This window comes from Pyxicephalus adspersus, chromosome 4, assembly GCF_032062135.1.
Source record: "Pyxicephalus adspersus chromosome 4, UCB_Pads_2.0, whole genome shotgun sequence".
Lineage (NCBI taxonomy): Eukaryota > Metazoa > Chordata > Amphibia > Anura > Pyxicephalidae > Pyxicephalus > Pyxicephalus adspersus.
Window position 1 is genome coordinate 114,975,182 of NC_092861.1, and position 21,083 is coordinate 114,996,264.

A 21,083-nucleotide genomic window follows, 5' to 3' on the forward strand; every position below is an offset into this window, starting at 1 on the left:
GCAGGGTCTTCTCCTCCTCCTGTGTCACTGTTTGTATCTGTCTGTCATTTGCAACCCCTATTTAATGTACAGTGCTGTGTAATATGTTGGCGCTATATAAAACCTGTTTAATAATAATAATAAATACATCTTATGTTTTTACACAGTCTAAAAGTATTCGACTTCTGGACTCTGGACCTTTGTGACCTCCCAACATACATTGTTTGTGACCAATAAATCATTGTTCTACCAGACTTACAAACATCGTAAATCTTTTTCTAGTTAAGAACTTATAAGAAAAAAACTTGAAAAAATCCCAACATAAGCATCATTCATGGAAATAAGTTCCTAGAAAATGTTAACTGTTTCTGTACTGTGCTAAATGTATTATTATTATTGGTTGGTTTGAAAGGTACTAACTCCCATCCTGGGTTGTTTCTTTTAATTTTGCAAATTATTTTGCTTTTTTAAACTCATGCACAAGAAAAAAAAAATTTTTAGAACAATAGACACGTTTGGTTTACACCTCATATGTATGCACCCTACAGCCCTCAATAAAATGATCTATATCACATATTTTCTTCAATATAATCTATTATAAAAGATCAGAGAAAAAAAAAAGCAAAATAGTAAAAAAAAGAGGCAGCACAGAAAAACTAAAATGTAATGAAAGAAATTAAGAAAACAATTTAGCTCCAAAGTGCTAGCCTAAAGAATGCTTTTCCTTAATTGGTCTAAGATAGCATCAAAACAGACCGCCCACCAGGCCCCTGAGGGCCGCACAGTTTGCAATAAAGGGCTGCAGTTTGGGCATCAAGGCTCAGATCACACTGGAAGATGACTGCCTCTAGGGGACATAAGCAGAAGCCAGGGGGGGTTTATCTAATTTTTATTTTGTTTTACAGTCTTTTGTTTCTGGCCCTTATGCCAGGGGGGCAGGAGGGGATAGTGAATGTCATTTAGAGGCATAGCCTTGGGATTGGCCTGGGAAGTCAAGATTTTCGTCCAGGTTGCCAGCCCTCCAGATCTGCAAACTCCAGTGACTAGCTCCCTCTTATAGGACAAAATTGGGTAGGAGGGGCGTTACCACCAGACTAAGCCCTTCCCCTGAGGGCTGAGAGAGACACAGAACAGCAGATCTGAAAGTTAGCAGAACACAGGGAATGTACTGCTCCTGCCTGACCCAGATGTGTTATTTGTAAATCTCCCCATGACTTTTGTACTGGTTATAGTGAATTGACCCATCATGGTTACTGGTAAATCTCCTTGTCACTGGTAAATTGATCTATCACTGCCATTAAAGGACTTGTTATCCATATCTGCTTGTTGTTGGTAAAATCTGCTTGTCATTGGTGATAATTGTATGTTATTCCTACTGTCCAGTAAATGCCACTAAATTCTGCGCTGTGCACCCCCCCCCCCCAAAAAAAAATTATATATATATATATATATACACTCACACACATATACATACACACAGGTAGGCCCCGGGTTAAGGACATCCAACATATAGACGACTCCTGGATATGAACCAGGCTTCCCTACTTGCTCGTGTGCAGGATGGAGGCTTTGAGTGGGCAGGGGAGCAGTTTGCATGACTTGCAGAAGAAGTCTTTTATTAAACAGAGCGGAGGTTGTGCGTGATTTTAAGAGCTGAGCTGATCTGATCTGTAGCATCTTGTTACTCTTTAATGACCGGGTCACTCCAACCATATCCACCCCTTCCACCAGTATGTCATCACTGGCCTCCCTTAGCCCTGTTACTGTGGATGAAGTCTCCTCTCTTCTCTCTATCTACCCCTCCGCTTTCAAACATGCCATTATTCTCCCTATCCTGAAAAAACCCTCACAATACCCCTCCTTACCTTCTAGCTACTGTCCCATCTACCTTCTCCCATATGTTTCCAACTCCTTGAGCGCCTTGTCTTCTAAAGACTCACCTATTACATGAGCAGCAACTATCTCCTTGACCCTCTCTAGTCTGGCTTCAGAGCTGCCCATTCCTGAAACAGCCCCTACTAAAGTGGCCAATGACTTCCGCAGAGCCAAGTCTCAAGGAAAGTTTTCCCTCCTACTTCTCCTTGATCTTTCCTCTGTGTTTGACACTGTTGATCTCCCCCTTCTAACCCAATTCTTGTGCTCCATTGGTATCAGTGACAATGTTCTCCCTTGGTTTACTTTCTACCTGTCTGACCACTCCTTTCAATTTTCTTTCAATAGTACTTCCTCCTCTCCAACTCTCCTCCCAGTTGGTGTTCCCCAAGGGTTCTGGTCCTCTTCTCTCTGTACACCTCCTCACTCGGTAGTCTCATCTTCTCCTTTGGCTTACAGTATCATCTGTATGCTGATGACACTCAAATCTATCTGTTCCCCCGACTTGTCTCCCTCAGTCCTGGACAAGGTTTTATGCTTCCTGTCGGCCAAATCATCATGGTTGTCTCTCAGATTTCTGAAACTCAACCTGGCTAAAACAGAACACACCAGTGAAGCTGAAGAGAAATAAAATAAGCACCATAATGTGCCAGGGAATAAAGAATTAAAAACCTCATGTTTGTCAATAGAATATGCCAGTCACTGTTTTATCAGTAACAGGTGAATGTCACTGTCACTAGGGGACCAGTTATTGGTGAATGCCACTATCAGTAAGGGGTTTGTTATTGAATAATCTCCCTGTCATTGTAATAGTCTCTATGGATTAGCCTGTTTAATATTTATATGGCATTACCAATATGTCCTTGATGTCTTCCTGTTGCCGATATCTACCTGCATGTGATACAATAGATATATTACATTACCAATAATAAATAAATTGGCTGAGAAAACTTTAAAATCAATAGTTCACTAAGCTAGAACAATTAGCAATCTAGAGGACTAATTATTGTTACTTTGGAGGCACACAAATAACGCCTACATCAAGAAAGAATGAATAATCCTGAAAACAGAAACTAAATAACTTTTGTTTTATTAGTATTTCCTAAAGATACAAACAAATTATCTTACAACAGAGTTAGGTGGATCTAATTTTTTTTAAGGGTACACAGGTTGAGTATGAACCCTCAAAACAAAACCAGCAGACCCAGGACAATTACATATTTCCAGATAAAAAGGCCATACTAATTTTATATATATATAAAAAAAAATGCTACTATGGCTCCAAAAATAATTTTATTCCAGGTCTTCTCAACAACGCTCATAAAACAGTAGAGAATTGAAATTGATTAATAAATAAATTATGTGATTAGTAAATTAGATATTTAGATACTAGATAATAGATTAGAAATTAAATAATAAAAAGATTACTTTATTCATTTAACTTTTCGATCTTCAACGTTTTTTTCTTAGTTTACACTTTAATTCTAACGGTTTATTTTTAACTAGCTTGAATTTTGGCAAGGCAAAATCTAGTACTGGATATTGTACAAAGAACTTAAAGAGATGTAGAAATGTAGAGGGTTCAAACAGCTGCCAGTGAACTCTCAGCTCATTTGACAGGGGAATAATTTATAAATATACTACATAATCAATCTGGTTACATATTTGTGTCATTATGAATTCTCTCTTTGCTTTCTGTAATTACTTTTACTTTTTCTTTGTATTCTCAAACATTCCATACCAATTCTGAAACAACAATGATTACTTTCATGCTGACAGAAGAAGGATGTTTAGGCTTTGGACAGCACAGACAGCAATGAAATATCTAAGTTCTTGACATCTGTTGTATAGATATTGTTTCTCTAATAAATAATTATTATCTTGTATTTACAGAGAGCTGACAAATTGCACTGCTTTATCTATATTCATATCAGTAGTTGTCCCCTCAAAGGAGCTCACAATCTAAAGTCCCTACCATAGTCATACATCATTAACTAAGGCTACCTTTGAGGGAAACCAATTAACTGCAGTAATTAACTGCATGTTGGCATGTGGGAGGCAAACACCATGCAAACACAAAGAGAACATAAAAAGTCCATGCAGTTTTCTGGGCCAAGCATAGAACCTGGGGCCTAGTGCTGCAAAAGTAGGAATGCTAGTAACTGAGCCGTGCTGTCTTTAAAATGATATTCAAACCAGACAGGAACTTACAGCTTCTACATGCCCTAATCAGCATATATATATATATATATATATATATATATAGCCTTAAAGATTGTGTTACAGATGAGAGCTTAATAAAACCATTCATCCATTCATCCAGTGTTCAATAAACAGGGCTTTTTGCCCAAATCTGTCAGCTATACAACCGACAGCATATTTCCAAAATCATCTTTGACTTATCTGACTACAATAAATAGAAATGCGAAGAGTGTGCCCATTTCTCTGTAGGGCTCATTGAGCATCTTTCATGCAAAATGAAGCATACACAAAAAGTAAATGGGTGCACTTCTATGGGAAAACTTTTATGCTTTATGCTTTTGCTATACATACATGTACACGTTCAATCACATAAGAGTATCGGTCATTAAGACAAACTGAACAGTTTAGTATTATTCCAGATGTAACTGTAAATCCTGTAAGATTTATTTTCCGCAAACACAACTCATCTATGTTCTTCTATAAAAGTACACCAAATTAAAACTTTGGTTTTGTTCCTATATCATGTGTTGTGCACACTATCCCTGCTATTTTTATAAATATATGGCACTAAAGGTAAAAGCACATATGTACACATACTGATCACAGTTTCATTACAATATCTATTTAGAAAATTTACTCATATATACATCTGATGAGAGGCCAAGGTGTCCATAAAAGGCCGTACAATGTTATCTGTAGAGAAGTAAAAAACCAATCCAAATGTTATAGAAATTGGGAGTGCAGGTAGTGCTTTCTTGAAAACTGCCAGTAGTAAAAGGGTCAAGCATAGTCCCTGTGAAATGAAAAGAAACATTATAAATATTCATCACATGCATAAAACTAGTTACATATAGAAGAGTGCCAAAATTCTTCTTTAACAATATGAGAAAGATATTATAAATGATAAATTATTACGTTCATTGACACTTAATAAAAGTGGCTGTTTACTCAACAGAATTTTGAGAAATATCATGTATTAATGGCTTGTCATTGTGTATCTATCAGTGTCTATTACATTGGGGAATTACATTACAGTGTTATAGTGCACAACTATGGCAAAGATAGAAGAGCTCTTTGCCACCCATTCACCACCTGATCACTGTTCTGTCCAAACTCCAACTGCCTGTGCATATACATTTTTAATCATTTTTGTACAAGGTAAAGGGAAAAAAAAAAAAAAAAAAACTTTGTTTGGGCAAGGGACAGGGCCTAGAAATCATTATTAACAGAACCAATAGCTCTCTTTTTGTACTAGATACAGTTAGGTCCATTAATATTTAGACAGGGACAACTTTTTTTCTAATTTTGGTTCTGTACATTACTACAATGAATTTTAAATGAAACAACTCAGATGTAGTTGAACTGCAGACTTTCAGGTTTGACTATAGGAATATGTAAGCCTACATATTTTCTGAAAGCAACAATGTTTTTTTAGTGAATAATAAGCTGCTGATCGAAATATTAGGCAAACAGCATTAAAAAAAAGGTCCTGGGAATTTTTAAATGGTAATGTAACCCAAAAAGTACCCCAGAATAAGGAAAAAAGACAGTCACCTAAATATTTAATGTCTGTGAGAGGTTTCCAAAACCCTTCAGAAGGGAATGGTATTCTAAAGTGGGTAAATAGGCTAGGAAGTCTGTCTATACTATAAATATTCCTCCAAGTATCCAGGAAGGAAAATAATCAGATGAAAAAACTTTGCTTTTGTTTCACCCAAGACAAGTGTTGAGACTAACTTGCAGAAAGTAAAGCCTTGCATCCTTCCTCTCTTTCCTTCATTGCCTAAACATGTCTGTTAGACCCACATACATTGTCTTCAGTATCTGTTATTTTGTAATTTTAATGGACTGTAGTACTCTGTAGTGGTGTATAATAATCCAATTCTTCTCACTTTTTTGGTTCAGTCCGTAAAGCAGCACGTAATTGCAATAAAGTGCACTTTTACACATTATAACTCCAATTTATAGAACAAGTTTGTGGACGTGTACATAACTACAAGGACACATTGGCTTTTGCAGCTTATGCAACTTATATTATTTGGGGATAGAGGCATCTGACAGAAGCACTTGAGGTCAACGTGGTTGCACTCATGTGGATAGGTTTTTGCTGGAAGGTGCTGCAAGCTTGTTGGACCAATAATTTATTATGACCGATGGTCATATTGTTTTGGTGAATGAGCAATTTTACTTTTCTTTGGCAGAGGCACACAAGTCTGATGTCCATATAGAATCACTGTGTGAGATTTACCAACATTACAGTAGTTTTACAAGTTTTTGGATTTTTTTTACATGTTTTGTTTAATTATATGTTAGTGCCACAATCTTTTTATTATATTATTTTAAAATAAATACACAGACCAAAAGCAGATGTTACACAACTTATGCTATTTGCTTTATTGACCAGAACAATTGTTTCTGTGCCCTACCTTGATTTTGCTGTATTTCTGCGCTCTGGTTTTCTATGATTTCATAAAAAAGTTTCACCAAGTGCCATCCCCTTGACCAAGACAACTAAACATACTGGCAACTTGGAAAACAAGGAATGGTAATTGACAGGGTATAGCTATAAAGTAGACACACTGCATGAACTAAATAAGAAGAGCACACAAGAGACTTTTTATGAAAAATAATAATGAACTTTCTGCCCTTTGCCAGCAATTTACATTTAAATAATCAAAAGTACAAATTTCCCACTACTAGTCTTTTAAAAGAGAAATATAAAAAAAAAAATACTTAATTTCTTCTGTGCTATATGTTACTCTCTTGTTAGGATTTTAACACTTACTATTAGTATTGCTACAAAACAGGCAATTGTGGTATTCCAGTCTCCACTAGCAGTAGCTGCAGCTTTTCCCACTAGAACGCTGTAGAATATGAAATCTCCAAGGCCAAGCTTCACTCCTCCTGCAGAAACATTGGTTAGAAAACAATGGAAGAAGAAAACATTCACTGCATGCATGCTTAACACCACACTATGGCATTTGATTTCAGAAACTATTAATCTGTACTTATGACATCCACAATACTCTTGTGATTTATAGGTCTAAAGCTAGTCACACACACTACCAACTAAATGTATCACTTCTGCACAGTGTCCCTAAGATTTACCAGGAAAAATGCTGCCTACCTAAACAATATATTCCATTTATGTCCATGTATATACCCATACAATGGGTCCTTTAACTAAATAATTGGTGGTAATTCCAAAAGTTGATCATGCAATCAAATTGCATCATGTTACATGAATGTTCCCTGTGGGGCAGCATTAACCACCTACCAGGGGTTGTATCAAAAATAAAAAAATGTTTTGGCCTATTGATCATCCACAAAAAATATTATTTAGCAGGTAAAATGAATCTTTTAGTTAGTTCTCGTTCATTCAATTATTTACATGCTCAGAAGCAATGTTATTGGCACATACCAATTTGATCATGTATGTTCTTTTAACAGTTTATAAAAAATCACAGCACAATATTTATTTATACTATAAATCTGTTAGCTACAAGAGAATATAATCATAGCACTTACTTTCTTCTTCATCATCAGCAGATGCAGGTTGGTGGCTAGGTGTTTGAATCTGGGTGTCAGTAGTTTCTTCTTCTGCTTGTGACACATGGCTGGACATTTGTGGTCCTTGTTCCATTAAGATTACAGCAAGATAAATAAGTAGCAATCATAAATATTCTGTTTACATTTTATGTTAGTTAAAATATGCATAATTTTTATGTGCAACATGTCTTTCTTTCTTTGCAGAATGTTGGCAGGGACAGGATCTTCTGATTGCCATTTTCATAATGTCATATTTACAAGCATGATCAGACTTTGAATGGTAACAATCAATGCTTTGTGCATATTATCTCTAATTAGGTGATAAAAAGCTTTAGACAAGGTTACAATCAAAGGACTATAGAAGGTTGGATTGTGAGACCCTCCAAGGACACCGCCATGTCTATGGTCTCTGTATTTTCCTACAGTTACAATCAAGTTAGGAAAATTTGAGTAAGATTAAATCTGACCAGTGGTCAAGGTGAGAAACCTCCAATTCTTAAGCTGCGTACACACTTGCAATAATTATCGTTGGAAACGAGCGACTAACGACCGATCGTCCGGTAATCGTTAACAAAAAAATGCATGACAACGCCGATGAACGAGGATTGTCGCTGGAAACGATCGACCGTCCTGGCGGATCTGACTGAGCAACGATCGTTCACTATCTATTGTGTGTATGGTCATTCAGTGATCCTGGATGTTTCTGCAGTACTTTTTCTACTTTACATGTCACTTCCTGCATCGTTCAAATGATTGTATCTAGTGCGTGCACACTAATAAATTATATTTGAACGATCGTATTGTTACAACATGTACAGAATTGTGCACAATACGATTGTTCAAAATAATCGTGCATATTCCTTAGTCGTTCGTTTTCTAATGATAATTATTGCAAGTGTGTACCTAGCTTTAGTAGAAGCACATAAATACATAATCCTATTTATCTGACATGAATTCAGCTCTGTACAAATTTTTGTACAGACAAATTTTTGTGACCATCCTGGGCAAAAATCTAGCATCTGTACACCTAACTTTGATGTAGTTAATGATCCCTGCTGCCTGATCACTAAACAACTAAAAGGAACAATTGTTGCTGTTCCTAAAAAGCAAGGACGCAGCAGAGTGGCTTTCACTCATCCTCATTTGCCTAACAATAATAACAAACAATCATTTCCATCAACCATAATGGAGCATCTGTACACAGGTTTATACATTTAATTATTGACAATTTTCGAACATTTACCTGCATGTTGATGTGTTCCTTGATCTGAGCCATCAGAATCTGCCATCCCCACTGTCCATACCATGGCAGCTTTTAAAATAAATACAAAGTTCGAATAACACTTATTCACTTGTTAAAATCTAATAAAAAAGCAGTCTAAAAAATTAATATTACATTATGTTTTTCACAAGCCAAATTTACTTTTTCACCACGAGTCCCTCAGTCTATTGAAAGCAAACTGGAATATTTTCAATAAAATCCATTTTGTGGGGCTCTAAATAGGCAACTCAAACCAATGCATGGTCCTATTACAATTTCTAGCATGAATATCAATTCTGTTGTGAATAGCTGGGGACAGAAGACTAAACTCTGCAGAACAGGGATTGGTGTGAATAGCTCCAAGACGTTTGCCAGTGCTACACAGAGGTAAATACAGTAGTTGTTTATTTAAATCAATTTTGCACTTGATCAATCTTGCATTTAATGCTCTATTCAGACAACTGAATTGCATTTGTTCTTTTGGGGCAGTAAACAAATAACCGCATTAAGCTTGTATTTTCACTATATTTCATAGGAGTTAGTCATAAATCCTGTATTACCATTTTAATAATCAATGTTTCAAAACCTATGCATTGTAAGGCTCTTTCAGACCCTTGGTAAAAATCTGTGCTTTTTTATGCTCCCAGGCACACAGCAAAGTGTTGTTGTGCGGCTGGGGAATTGTTTTTATCACATAACTATACACAATACTAAGGGAGGCAAAATTGGTATTGACATACATCATGAGCAAGGACAATACAATGCAACCCATGCTTTTACTGGCAACTTTAAGTAACACTCTTTATGGCAAAGCAATGCAAAAGACTATATACTTACAGGAATATATTAATGCTGGAAATATAGGCTCATTTCTTTCCTGGGCTGTTTCCACCAGCATCCTCAAGGGGCCCTTAGGACATAATACAGCTAACAAATCTGTCAGCAAAGACACAATACAGACACCAATTTGTAGAGAGGCTGGTATAATTTCAGTTGCCACCATTACAGTTTTAGGACATGTAGTTTTCATATTTAAGGTAATCCTATCAGAATAACTATGTCTTTATTTCTATAAAGAAATGTAATGGTATATTCTCTTAATTTTTAAAATACCTAAAACAGAACCCCAGCCAACAAAAGCAAATTAAAATTTTCGCCTGTTAAAAGATATTGCAAAAGAGTCATTATTTATATTATTTTCCCCAGAGATTTCATTATAATAATTTCTGACACTACTTGATGTCCTCAGTCTGGTGGACAGTATCATTCAACTGACCTGCGGCTCAGGTTGTCCTTGACCCTCCCCAGCTTGGTACTGGACAATGAAAGGAAGCAAATGTGCGATCATGGAACATACTAAGGAGGAGAGCAGAAAGGGTACCTTATTAGTCCCCTGCTGCTCTCTTTACTGTGCAGTCAACAGCATGGGGGTAAAAAGAGGACACCATTGTACCCCCTTTATAACTAGAACATTTGCCTAGCTGTGGATATCTGAGAACTGAACAGACAGAAATACTAATTCTTGCATGCTAGCAGGTAAATCGATTTTATGGGCTCACTACACATCACAGTCAACACTAATGTTCTCAATACTAACAGCTAGGAGTTTTTGCAAAGAATTGTAGGAGCAGTAAAATGACATAAAACAGTGTAATGTCATTGCATTCATACATATATGATCTAGCAATTTGCTTATTAAATGCTAGGACCTACTTACCGTATACAGATATGGCTCCCAGTATTACCCAGGAAGACCACTCAGGCAAATACTTAATGAACACAAGAGCCATAAGAGCACTGATCATGATAAGATAAGCCTGCTGTAACTGAAGAGGTCCCTTCCAATGAATACAAATCATTCCCACTGCTCCAAAATTCCAGATAATCATTATCAATGTAGGGTAGTCCATTGCTACATTATAGGTTTTGAAAACTTCCCTAAAACAGATAAAAAAATGGATTAGAAACAGAAACAAATTGGAAAAAAGAGAAAATTGAGATTTGCATATGGTGTAAAGTTTACAACAGGAAGAAATGTGTGATTTAATCCTAATATTTATCCACTCCCCTGTGTTATGTGCACTTAGGCGATTGTCAACAGAGGCAAACAGTCATGCTCGTCACAGTAATTTTTATTTTTTTATTACTGTAACAATGGTTAGTCTGTAGCAGACCTTGATATTCATAATTCTTGCATAAGATAAATAGAACCTATGACACAAGACTATCACTTGAATTTGCCAGTGTTACTATTCTAAAGATTAGCATATCTAGAGCAACGTGTCTCAACCTTTTTTACCTTGGAAAAACCTGGCTATATATTTATTTTATTTTAATTCATCTGAATTAGTGGGAAAATGACCCCTAATGTTTTTTATTGGAGTCATGCCACTGGCTCTGCAAAGTGATCTTGGTTCAAGGTCTATGCAGTCACCATCATAAAAAAAGGCCAATCACCCACAGCTCAAGGAACCCCTAACAACCTCGGGGGAACCCGAGGATCCCATGAAATCATGCATAGGAATGGTTGGTCTAGGGTAAGAGGAAAAAAAATATATAAATATAAGATTACTTGATACCCACCCAAGGTACATGTAAGTGAACATGAACAGTAGCATGAGAGAGGAAAGAATCAGCCATCCATGAATGAACTAAAACAAAAAATAAACACCAACACTGGGAATTAAATAGATGAAACAGTAAAAAAAATATAAAAACTTACATACAGTATTCTTTTAAAAGCAAAACCACATATGTTTTCAAACATTATTTAAACACCAGTCTCAGGTGAAGGCTAACAAGATCTGTTAACTACCCCATCCCTTGCACGCCTCACCACCAGATCTGTGCTTTTACTGTTTCCGTGTCTTGGGGAACCACTAATCCAGTGCTGCAGATTTGCCTGTGCTGCTTAGTCCCCTACTGTCCACACAGATATCACTGGTGCAGTCCCATTTTCAGGATTCTACAAGGACTCCGCTGTTACACGAGTACAGCCAATAGGAAATGTCATTGTCATGTAGGCAGTGAACCCGAAGAAGGACTCTAAATAGATAATGAGAGAGGACTACTGCAGCTTTTTGGGGAGTAAAAAAATTGTTTTAGAAACATTAAGGGAGAACATGCAATTTTTGGGCCTTTTCAGGCCAGTTCAAAAATCAAGAATAAAATCTTTTCAAAAAAACCTTCATTTTAATATGAAGCAAAAATCAACACTCTTTAAACATATAAAAACATATGAAGTAAGCAGTATCTCCTGTGCGGGGCACCAAGAAATGGTTCACAGATTGTCGACGACTTTTGCGGAAAACAAGGTCCGCTTCTTAAGGACAATTTCAAGAGATAACGATGCCCACATCAGTCCAAACATCTCTTTGCCATGATGGTGTTGGAAAAGTTGCGCAAATAAGGGGGCAGCAAGGTGCAAAGCATCTCCACTAAACTCCTACCAATATCAGAAGATGCCTTTTACAAGGCCATATACCCAAAGGACGCCACCTCACAAGAAAGATAAAGGCAATTTCTGAAGACCTGTATTTTTAAACCAGCCTAAAAAACCACAACACAAAAGGAGCTGAAAGGGATCCTGTGAAGGGACTTGAGGTGAGGGGAGACAGCGCAGATGTTGTGCCCAGTACCGCTCAGTAATGCCGGCGTTACTGAGCGATACTGGGCACAACAACATCTGCGCCATCTCCCCTCGCCTCAACTCCAGAAATTGTCCTGAGGAAGCGGACCTTGTTTTCCGCGAAACGCGTCGACAATTTCTTGGTTCTCTGCACAGGAGATACTGCTTACTTCATATGTTTAAAGAGTGTTGATTTTTGCTTCATATCAAAATAAAGTTTTTTATTAAAAGATTTTATTCTGGATTTGAACTGCCCTGAAAAGTCTCCAAAATTGAATGTTCTCTCTTATGTTTCTAAGAAATTTGGGATGTGGCCTTTTGGCAATTTGGATAGAGAAATGTGTATATCCCTATGTATGAGTAAAAGAAAATGTGCTTTTTTTACGGAGAATGATTAGTTAAGAGGAATAGGAGAGAATATTTTAATATGCCAGAGATCAGCTTTAATATGAAACTTTTTGCTGAGAATTGCAAAAGAGTTTGAACAATAAGCTGTTGGATATCTTTATTATACTGCAATAGCAGCTAGCAGGTGAAAATTTCAAACAGTAACCTAATCAAGTGCTATTAAGTAAGCACTGTAACTACTAAATCAGACCATTAATTCTGCTCGAACCAAAAAAACTCCAGCTATAACTTTTTTCAGTGGTAGAGGTTTAAAACTTGGGGGTTTGCGGGTGGTAGAAGGCAGCATCAGATCCAATGTCCAAAATATCTCTTTATTTGCAACTTCTTCATACAGGTCATAATCCTAAAGGGCACATTAGGGACTTCAAATCATTAATTCTAGCTGTTCTAGTGACAACTCGTTGACAAGACAAGAAAGGAAATCTCACTAATGGCCAAAGAAACTAAGAGAGGTTCTAATATGAATATGTTCCTTATATCTACTCCCTGCACATCTCTTAACAGGTTGAGTTCATGCTGTAAAAATCTCTCTGCTCCCTTACCCTTGCCTTATTCAAACCTCCAAGATAAAATTTAAATCAGACTGATGGTCATTATAAACTACCTAGTACTGTACAGAAATGGCATTTTCGTATATAAGGGTTGCTGTATAAAAAAATTTGGAAAGAAAATTGCAATGCAAACATATTCTAGTGTCACAGCAAGCACATTCCAAGACCATCAGATTACCAACAAAAGGGACAGAGATGGTCTGATATACTGAAGAAATACCTGGTTAAAACTGAAGCCTAAAGTAGTTTTGATTATCATATCTCCTCTCTAAAGAAAGCACAACAATGAGTAATTTGCGACTTCCCGGTTATTGTAACATTTGAAAAAAAATACTCCAAAACAAAAAGTTGCGCAAATGTAAAAGTGCACAAGTGACTAAACCAGTTGGTAACATACCTACAAAAAATACAAGCTATTACTGAAACATTAATTTGTAAATTGGTCCTAATTTAAATAAAAATGAATTCTTTTTAATAATTCATATTACTCTTTAGGCAGTATTTTGGAGAAATAAAAATCTTCTTACCTTATAGCAGCGATACTTGTATAATAAAACAAGAAACACGGTCATCACAAGAATAACACTTATCATAATAATTGTATTCAGGACAGAATTCAGAAGTCGCTGCCCGACTGATGTTGTATCTTCTGAAAAAGGAGTATAGATTCTAAAGGGGGAAAAAAACAATTAACAAAATGACTAATATATTGGTAAAAACATAGAATTTAAATTTTGTTCAATTAATAAACAATATTTAGAAATGAAACATGAATCTAGACAGCCCTCAAATATTGATTTATAATGTGGTTTATTTAATTAGGTAATGTAAAAAGAAAATGATAATGTGGAACCAGATTTCTGTGCACTGTGCTTTTACCAGTGATACTAATATGGCACAAACCTTAAAGTGCACCTCAGCATACATTTTGTGCATTTCAATATTTATATTGCTTTTTCCCCCTATTTAATGTCTGATGGAGCCCACCTAATTTCCTGGCTGATAGACATCCGGAACCATCCAGCCCGGAGAACCAGCATCATATATAGGCATTACTACAGCTTCCTATTTTCAGGAAGCTATGTACAGCACACTGCCAGCTCCTCAAATCACTCAGTATAGTCATGCACTTTACAGATGTTGTGATGAAGTCAATGGATTTAAAGTCAGGTATGAAAAAAGGAGATTATTTAATGATTTCATTAACATTAGTAAAAAAGGAGGAACCATAGAAGATAAAATATTGGACTAATATCTAGAACTTTACAATTTATACCAGGTCAAGCTAAATATATCCAACCATCTATTCAATGGATTTTGGGAAGGGGGCACATACACTTCAGTGCTGAAAGCAAACCCTTCTCTGGACCCCCCTACCCAGATACAAGGTGCACCTCTAGGAGTTTTCCCCAAGTCACATATAGTAAGTAGCTGCCTCCTCTCTTTGCCTATTCTTTTTTTCAGTATAGGCTTCTCTCTTGTAAACAGCACTGATTTTTTCTGCAAGTCATATCAAAGCCACATCACAGCAATTAGTAACTACTCTTTAGAAGTGTACCTCTGTGCCCCTCGCCCTCCCTAAACCCAGCATGGTGATATCTTTTCCACATTTGAAGCTCTCCTAAAAGAAGTCACAGGCTGCGTTTTTTTTATCTAAAGCTCTTTAAAAAAAAGAAAAGCAACATCCAGGAAAATGCTGAAAGTGAGGGTTATGGAGCTGCACTTGACTGCCCTGATGTACCAGGGTATATCTCTGTTGCTGTAAATACATTATCTTTATAATTAATTTGCCACCAGGATACTGCGGCACAATACAGGTGCACTGGGAAGCAGGGACACAATATGATGTAACTGGGAACCTGGGACACAAGACAAGACACTTGAAAGCTGGTAAACGTTAGAGGGGTGTGTACTGAAAATTTATAACAAAGTAAGGGGGGCAGCAGAAAACCAAGACACTTATGACAAGGGGCTAGTGGATAGCTATGGCACAAATAACTAAGTTGAATTTGGCCCTTACGGCTTACCTGGTTGAAAATGATTTCTGGAGACAACAATGTACTATTTTAGAATTATGACAAATATATAAACTTTCAATCAATACTTAAAGTACTTTTCCAAACGTAGAAACAGCTGACTTTTTCTTCCATCTCAAAATACTGTATGCTTGTTTGAAGACACAAAGATCATTAGTTTAATTTTACCGTTTACCACTCAGTTTTCCTTCCTTTTCATACAGACTGAAGCTGCAGTCATATAAATGCTCAAGCTGAAGTACTGTACATAATTGCTCCGTTTATAGAAATGTCACAACAAAAGAAAAAAAGAAGTACTCACAACTGTCCATTTTTCTCGGTGTAGAAGCTGACAGACTTTATTGTAGCTACCACAACAACCATACAGAGAGTGACCGGGACAAACAGCATTATCACATGCTTAGCCCCATATTTAAGCGTTAGCTCTTCCTCCTCAGAGTCCACTAGAAGTTGTCTGTCTGAGGGACCAGACGTCTCTCCATTTGCTGCATCGTTCAAAGCTTGTGCACTGCTGCTATAATGTTTCTGTGGGATAGAAAGTAGCTTGTAAACAGTACAACACAACCAAATTGCATATAGTACTGACTGGATACAAATGACAAAAGTTCAGCACAATATCCTTCCATATAACTATCATATTTTTTTTTAACACTATTTCAATCAGCTTTTCTTGTACTATCAAATTGTACTAACAGCAAGCTCCTTGTTAGAGAATGATCCTACTGGCTACATGTGCAGCTGATTCTCCCTCTCCTACTCTGGGCCTTGCTACAGGACTACAACCCGAAAACCTGTCTGCTCACTATTTTTCTATTTTTAAGAATCCAAAATTAGCGTTATTGTGGCTTCATGCATACAGGGTGGTCTTAAGGGGCACACATCACTTTGCCTTGAATAGGCAAAACATGAGGTCACTTTAACACCTTGGCAGGAGAAATAAAGTCAGACATTTGGTCATATTTGCTGCAGACGATGTAAGACTTTTGACAGCCACCTGTGAGGCCATAGAAAGGAAGAATGCCTGGTCACAGGTATGCAAGTACTCTGCTAAATCTAATCAAGAAATGCAAAAAGTGCATTTTGCTAACTGCTTGAACACAATAAACTGAGTTATGAATTAATTAAAAACCCCAAAGCATACATTTTAAATGTGACTAGCCCAACTAACTAAATTTGTGACAGTATTACCCATCTGTAATCCTCACTTTGGAAACAGGAGAGATAGCACTACAAGCCAGTCAAAAGAACTACAGTGCACATCTGTTGACCTGACACATGAAGTAAAGGGGAGAATGAAGATCTCATCAGTCTGATCCTAAAGAATGAGGTCAAGGTGACCAATCTGTTATTCCAAAAACATGCAGTTAGGTTAATTGGCTTCCCCCTAAAACTGACCTTAGACTGGCCACCAACTTGGCTATTAAAAAATGTAGGACTATGTGAACAAAAATTACTTTTGGAACGTGAAACAGCTCCCATGTTTCCATTTCAATTGTATATTTAAGTTTAAATTAACATTAAATGTCTACTACTCATTCTACAATTGATGGCCTCTGCTAAGTAGGAAGTGGGAACGAGGGAACTTCTTGCAATCTTGCACAGAACATGGAAATGTGGTTTGTGGACGACTTGCATGTTTCTTACCCTTTGATTTGTAGATTCTGATGAAGCCTGGACCCCATGTTGATAAGAAGGTACTGGTGGACTTTCAGCAGCAATCAGTGATGTTCTCTCATTGCACTCCTCTTCCTCTTCACTGTCTGAACAGTTCATGAATGTAAACATGTTCACACAATAGGGAATACCTGGAAAGACAAGGCGAGTAGGAGACAAGGTGAGTAGGAACCAAATATTGGAGACTATGGAGAAAACAGCTTGGCTAAACAGCATAGATAAACCTGTGCGAGGTCTGGACCCATGCAATGCCCAGCTCAGAGAGTTACTAAAGTAGACCAAGCAGCATAGACAATTCTGTACATTATTTCTAGTATTCACCAGTCACATATGTGATGAACAAAGAGTGTTTTATACCCAAACTGTGCCGTGGGCTAATGAGTAAATAAAGTTCCTTAAATTCCTAAAGTCATAAGACTGAAAACCACAAAATTAAGCTGATATGATTATTATTACTTCAATTACAGAACTACAGAACTTCAATTACAGAACAATTGCAAAATCATTTATATACCTTCCCATCTGGTAATATAAAAAAGGGTGTATAATAAATAGAGGATTGTCATGCCCTGCAAATGTTAAAGTAGGAAAATGTTTGCAGAATGGCAAGGACTTAAAACCCATTTCAGCTGTACTGTATCTTTGTATGTTTCCTTGCTAGGGTAATTCTTTTGTTCTGTCCTGTCACTTTCTATCTGTCCTGGTAAAAGTCAGGGAAAACCCAGATAGCTAACAGAACCAGAGGGGGAAGGGGGGAAATTTAATTGGCTTTAAAGGGAGAATTTACTATACTTTAGAGAGAAAAGGCGTTTTAAAGTGATAATGCTGCTAGAATGAATGTGAAACAACAAAGTGCCTCCTGTATATCTGACACTTTAGGAATGCTCCATCTCCAGGTCTCCTGCTGGATTTATAAATTCAGTCCATTAGCTTCTACAGTAATGCAGGAACCAAAGCATAACTATTATATGGTATTTCTATAGCGCCAACATATTATGAAGTTCTCTACGTTAAACAGGGGTTGCAAATGACAGACAGTGACACAGAAGGAGGAGAGGACCCTGTGCAGAAGAGCTTACAATCTAGGAGATATATCTGGGAACCAAGAAATCAGCATTCCCGGAAATGATAGATTCCCAAAATTCTTCGAAACTATATTGCCGAGCAGTGTCTGCTGGAAGAGGTAAATAGGGAACCAGGAAGTAGTACTATTTGACAAAAGAGATATGCAATGTCAGAAGAGGATTGGCGTCTCCACAGAAGTCCAACATGGAGCCGTCATTGAAGATTATGCTTTCCATACCCGCAGCAATGGCAGGACCTGGACCTGCCATCATCAGTGACAGCACAAGGTAAGTATGTCCCATATTATGTAAATAGAAGATGGCTGCAAAGGTTGATAAGGAACAACTGCACTGAGTTGCAATAGAGTATAAAAAAGTTACAACAGTAGTTTCTGGATCAAAAATTAGGTGAAAGTTGATTATGACTATAGGGACAGAAAGGCTGGGGAGGAAAGAAATAGATCAATGGTTGCCAACCAGTGGTGCGTAAGAAAATTTTGGTGGTCCACAGAAAAAAATGTACATTATTTGCAATTTTTTTTAAATATTTATTATAAAACAAAAACAATATTCTAATAAATTCTTATATTCTGAATGACAATTTTCACCTTTATATTGCACTAAATTCGTGAACTGTACTAGAAACAAAAAAAACAAGGCAGGCGCAGCATGACGTCAGTGTAGTGTTAGGTTGTATGAGGCAACCGTTTCTGATCCGTACGCTTCAGTATTGTTTCCACCATTACAACAGTCACCCCACTCCGCAAATACCAATTCTCATTCGATTGTTTTATTTTATTTGTTTATTTCTCAGATGCTCTTTTAGGTAAGTATGACCTTAACTGTGTATTTCTTAACTCCAAATTTAATGGCATCAAATAGTTTGACTTTGATAACTATCATTTCTTGTTTGGTATTAGATTCGAATGAAATAAACCCATAATGAGTGAGAAAAAGCAAACAAATATTTTGTATTTCTTTAGTATTACCATAGATAACGCAACTGATGATAATAGTAACAATAGTAATACTTCACTTAACCGTGAGCTGATCAATGAATCAGAGCCCCCACAGTCCTCATTAGGAAGATCATTATTTTACAAATGTATTTACCTTTTTTTAAAAAATTTATATTATTTTTCTGTGGGATTAAAAATTATTAATTTAGTGGTCCATGAGGTTGGCAACCACTCATTTCCTGGCTGGATGTCCGACAGCCAGGAAATGAGAAAGGAGCTATCTGACTGGCTTCAGTGCTTATTGAGAGAACATTAGTGTGCAGTAAAATTAGAGAAAGCAATGCAATAACAAGAGAATAATCTGTACAACTGTGCAAGACTAATGATAAACCTGGAGTTCACTTTAATTGCATGGTGTAGCTTCCATGCTTACAAAAAGTAAATGTTGCCAAGTTCTTTAGGAAATTTCCAATCTCCCTCGATGGCAATGGGGAATTATATTTCATAGATATAGCAATACAGTGGTACCTTGGCATAAGTCTTTAATCCGTTCCAGATTCTTGGACCAAACAGGACTTATACCAAACAAAATTTTCCCATAAGAAATAAAAGGAAAATGATTAAGCCGTTCCCATGAAAAAAAATCCTATTGTTATTGGCATGTTATACATTGATGGGGCTTTATAAAATAATAAAAATAAAACACTGCATAATACTAAAATACATAAATACAAAAGCAATTAGATGAAATAAATGAAAATTTACCCTCACTTTACCTTGCTGAGAAGAGTCGAGTGCCTACTAGGATGGTGCTGAGAAGGGAGGAGGGGGAAATGTTATGTAATTCAGAGTTATAGCGCAGGTTGTTCACTGAATGGTAGCAACTGGCGTACTGATGCGTCGTGGCTTTGTCTTGAGAGGTAAATAAGGGTAGCGTGTGGTGTTATGACTCATTTTGACCCATACAAGTTCTAGCACAAAGGATGTATACCAAGCAAAAATTTTAGTGTCCAAACAGGACTTATATCAAGTTGGACTTATTCCAAAGCAGACTTATACTGAGGTACCACTGTATATCTATGTTTAGTATTATATCTAGTATGTTAATGAGGATGAGGTGCCTTATAATTAATTGTTAGCCTATACGTGTTGTCAAGCCGGCTGCAGTCTCCTCGTCTGCATCTCCTACTTATATTTGTCTTATATATTACGCCTTGGAAATACTGTCCACTTTTCAAACCTTCACTCCTAGGAATACTGATAGATTTGAATTTCTGCCAACTGCTTGAACCATTTTTAGAATACCTTTAGTACATAGGTGTTTATCCACTTATTAGCAACCCTATTATCGGCTTCCATTCATCAGTACAGTACTTCAACTATCCCTTCTGGTACTACTTATTAACATCTCCGCCACATACCTCTTTCAATCTTAGTGATAAGTATAAGAATGCACAGAACCAAGTCATCATCAATATGAGTCTCTGTGATGCCCCCTGAAGAAGCCATCACGGCGAAACGCGTGTGGTTTGAAGTACTTATACTGTTGATGTAATTTGACCATATGTATTTGTATATGTATTTGTTGTAATATGGTTATTTGGACTCCTGTATTTTTGGACAAAAAGTAGTTGAACTTTGTTAGTATTGATTTTTCCTCAATACAAAATTGATTATATCACATTGCTGCCACAAAAAACCTTTTCTTTTATACCTGATCTTGTAGTATTATATCTATGTGTAATATTATATCTATATCTATGTGTAGTAATACATCTATGTGTAGTTTTATATCTATATATAGCAAGTTTCTTTCAATGGTAACTCCTCCTCACCCACTCTCCTCCCTGTTGGTGTCCCCCAAGGGTCAGTCCTTGGACCGGTCCTCTTTTCTCTGTAC

The 21,083-nt window shown here is 36.8% G+C and overlaps 1 protein-coding gene across 2 annotated transcripts in view; it reads right to left on the minus strand.

Moving 5' to 3' along the window:
- Nucleotides 1–2,925: 2,925 nt before the first annotated feature.
- LOC140329213 (presenilin-2-like) overlaps nt 2,926–21,083 on the minus strand; it is a 20,492-nt gene continuing 2,334 nt past the window's right edge. For both annotated transcript variants that reach the window (XM_072409356.1, XM_072409357.1), the window contains exons 2-11: nt 17,131–17,291; nt 15,788–16,011; nt 13,978–14,119; nt 11,447–11,514; nt 10,581–10,801; nt 9,701–9,799; nt 8,846–8,914; nt 7,582–7,686; nt 6,839–6,957; nt 2,926–4,846 (exon numbers count right to left, since the gene is read on the minus strand). In XM_072409356.1, the coding sequence (XP_072265457.1) occupies nt 4,691–4,846; nt 6,839–6,957; nt 7,582–7,686; nt 8,846–8,914; nt 9,701–9,799; nt 10,581–10,801; nt 11,447–11,514; nt 13,978–14,119; nt 15,788–16,011; nt 17,131–17,271 (1,344 nt within the window). In that variant the 5' untranslated portion in view covers nt 17,272–17,291 and the 3' untranslated portion in view covers nt 2,926–4,690. The remainder of the gene's footprint in view (nt 4,847–6,838; nt 6,958–7,581; nt 7,687–8,845; nt 8,915–9,700; nt 9,800–10,580; nt 10,802–11,446; nt 11,515–13,977; nt 14,120–15,787; nt 16,012–17,130; nt 17,292–21,083) is intronic.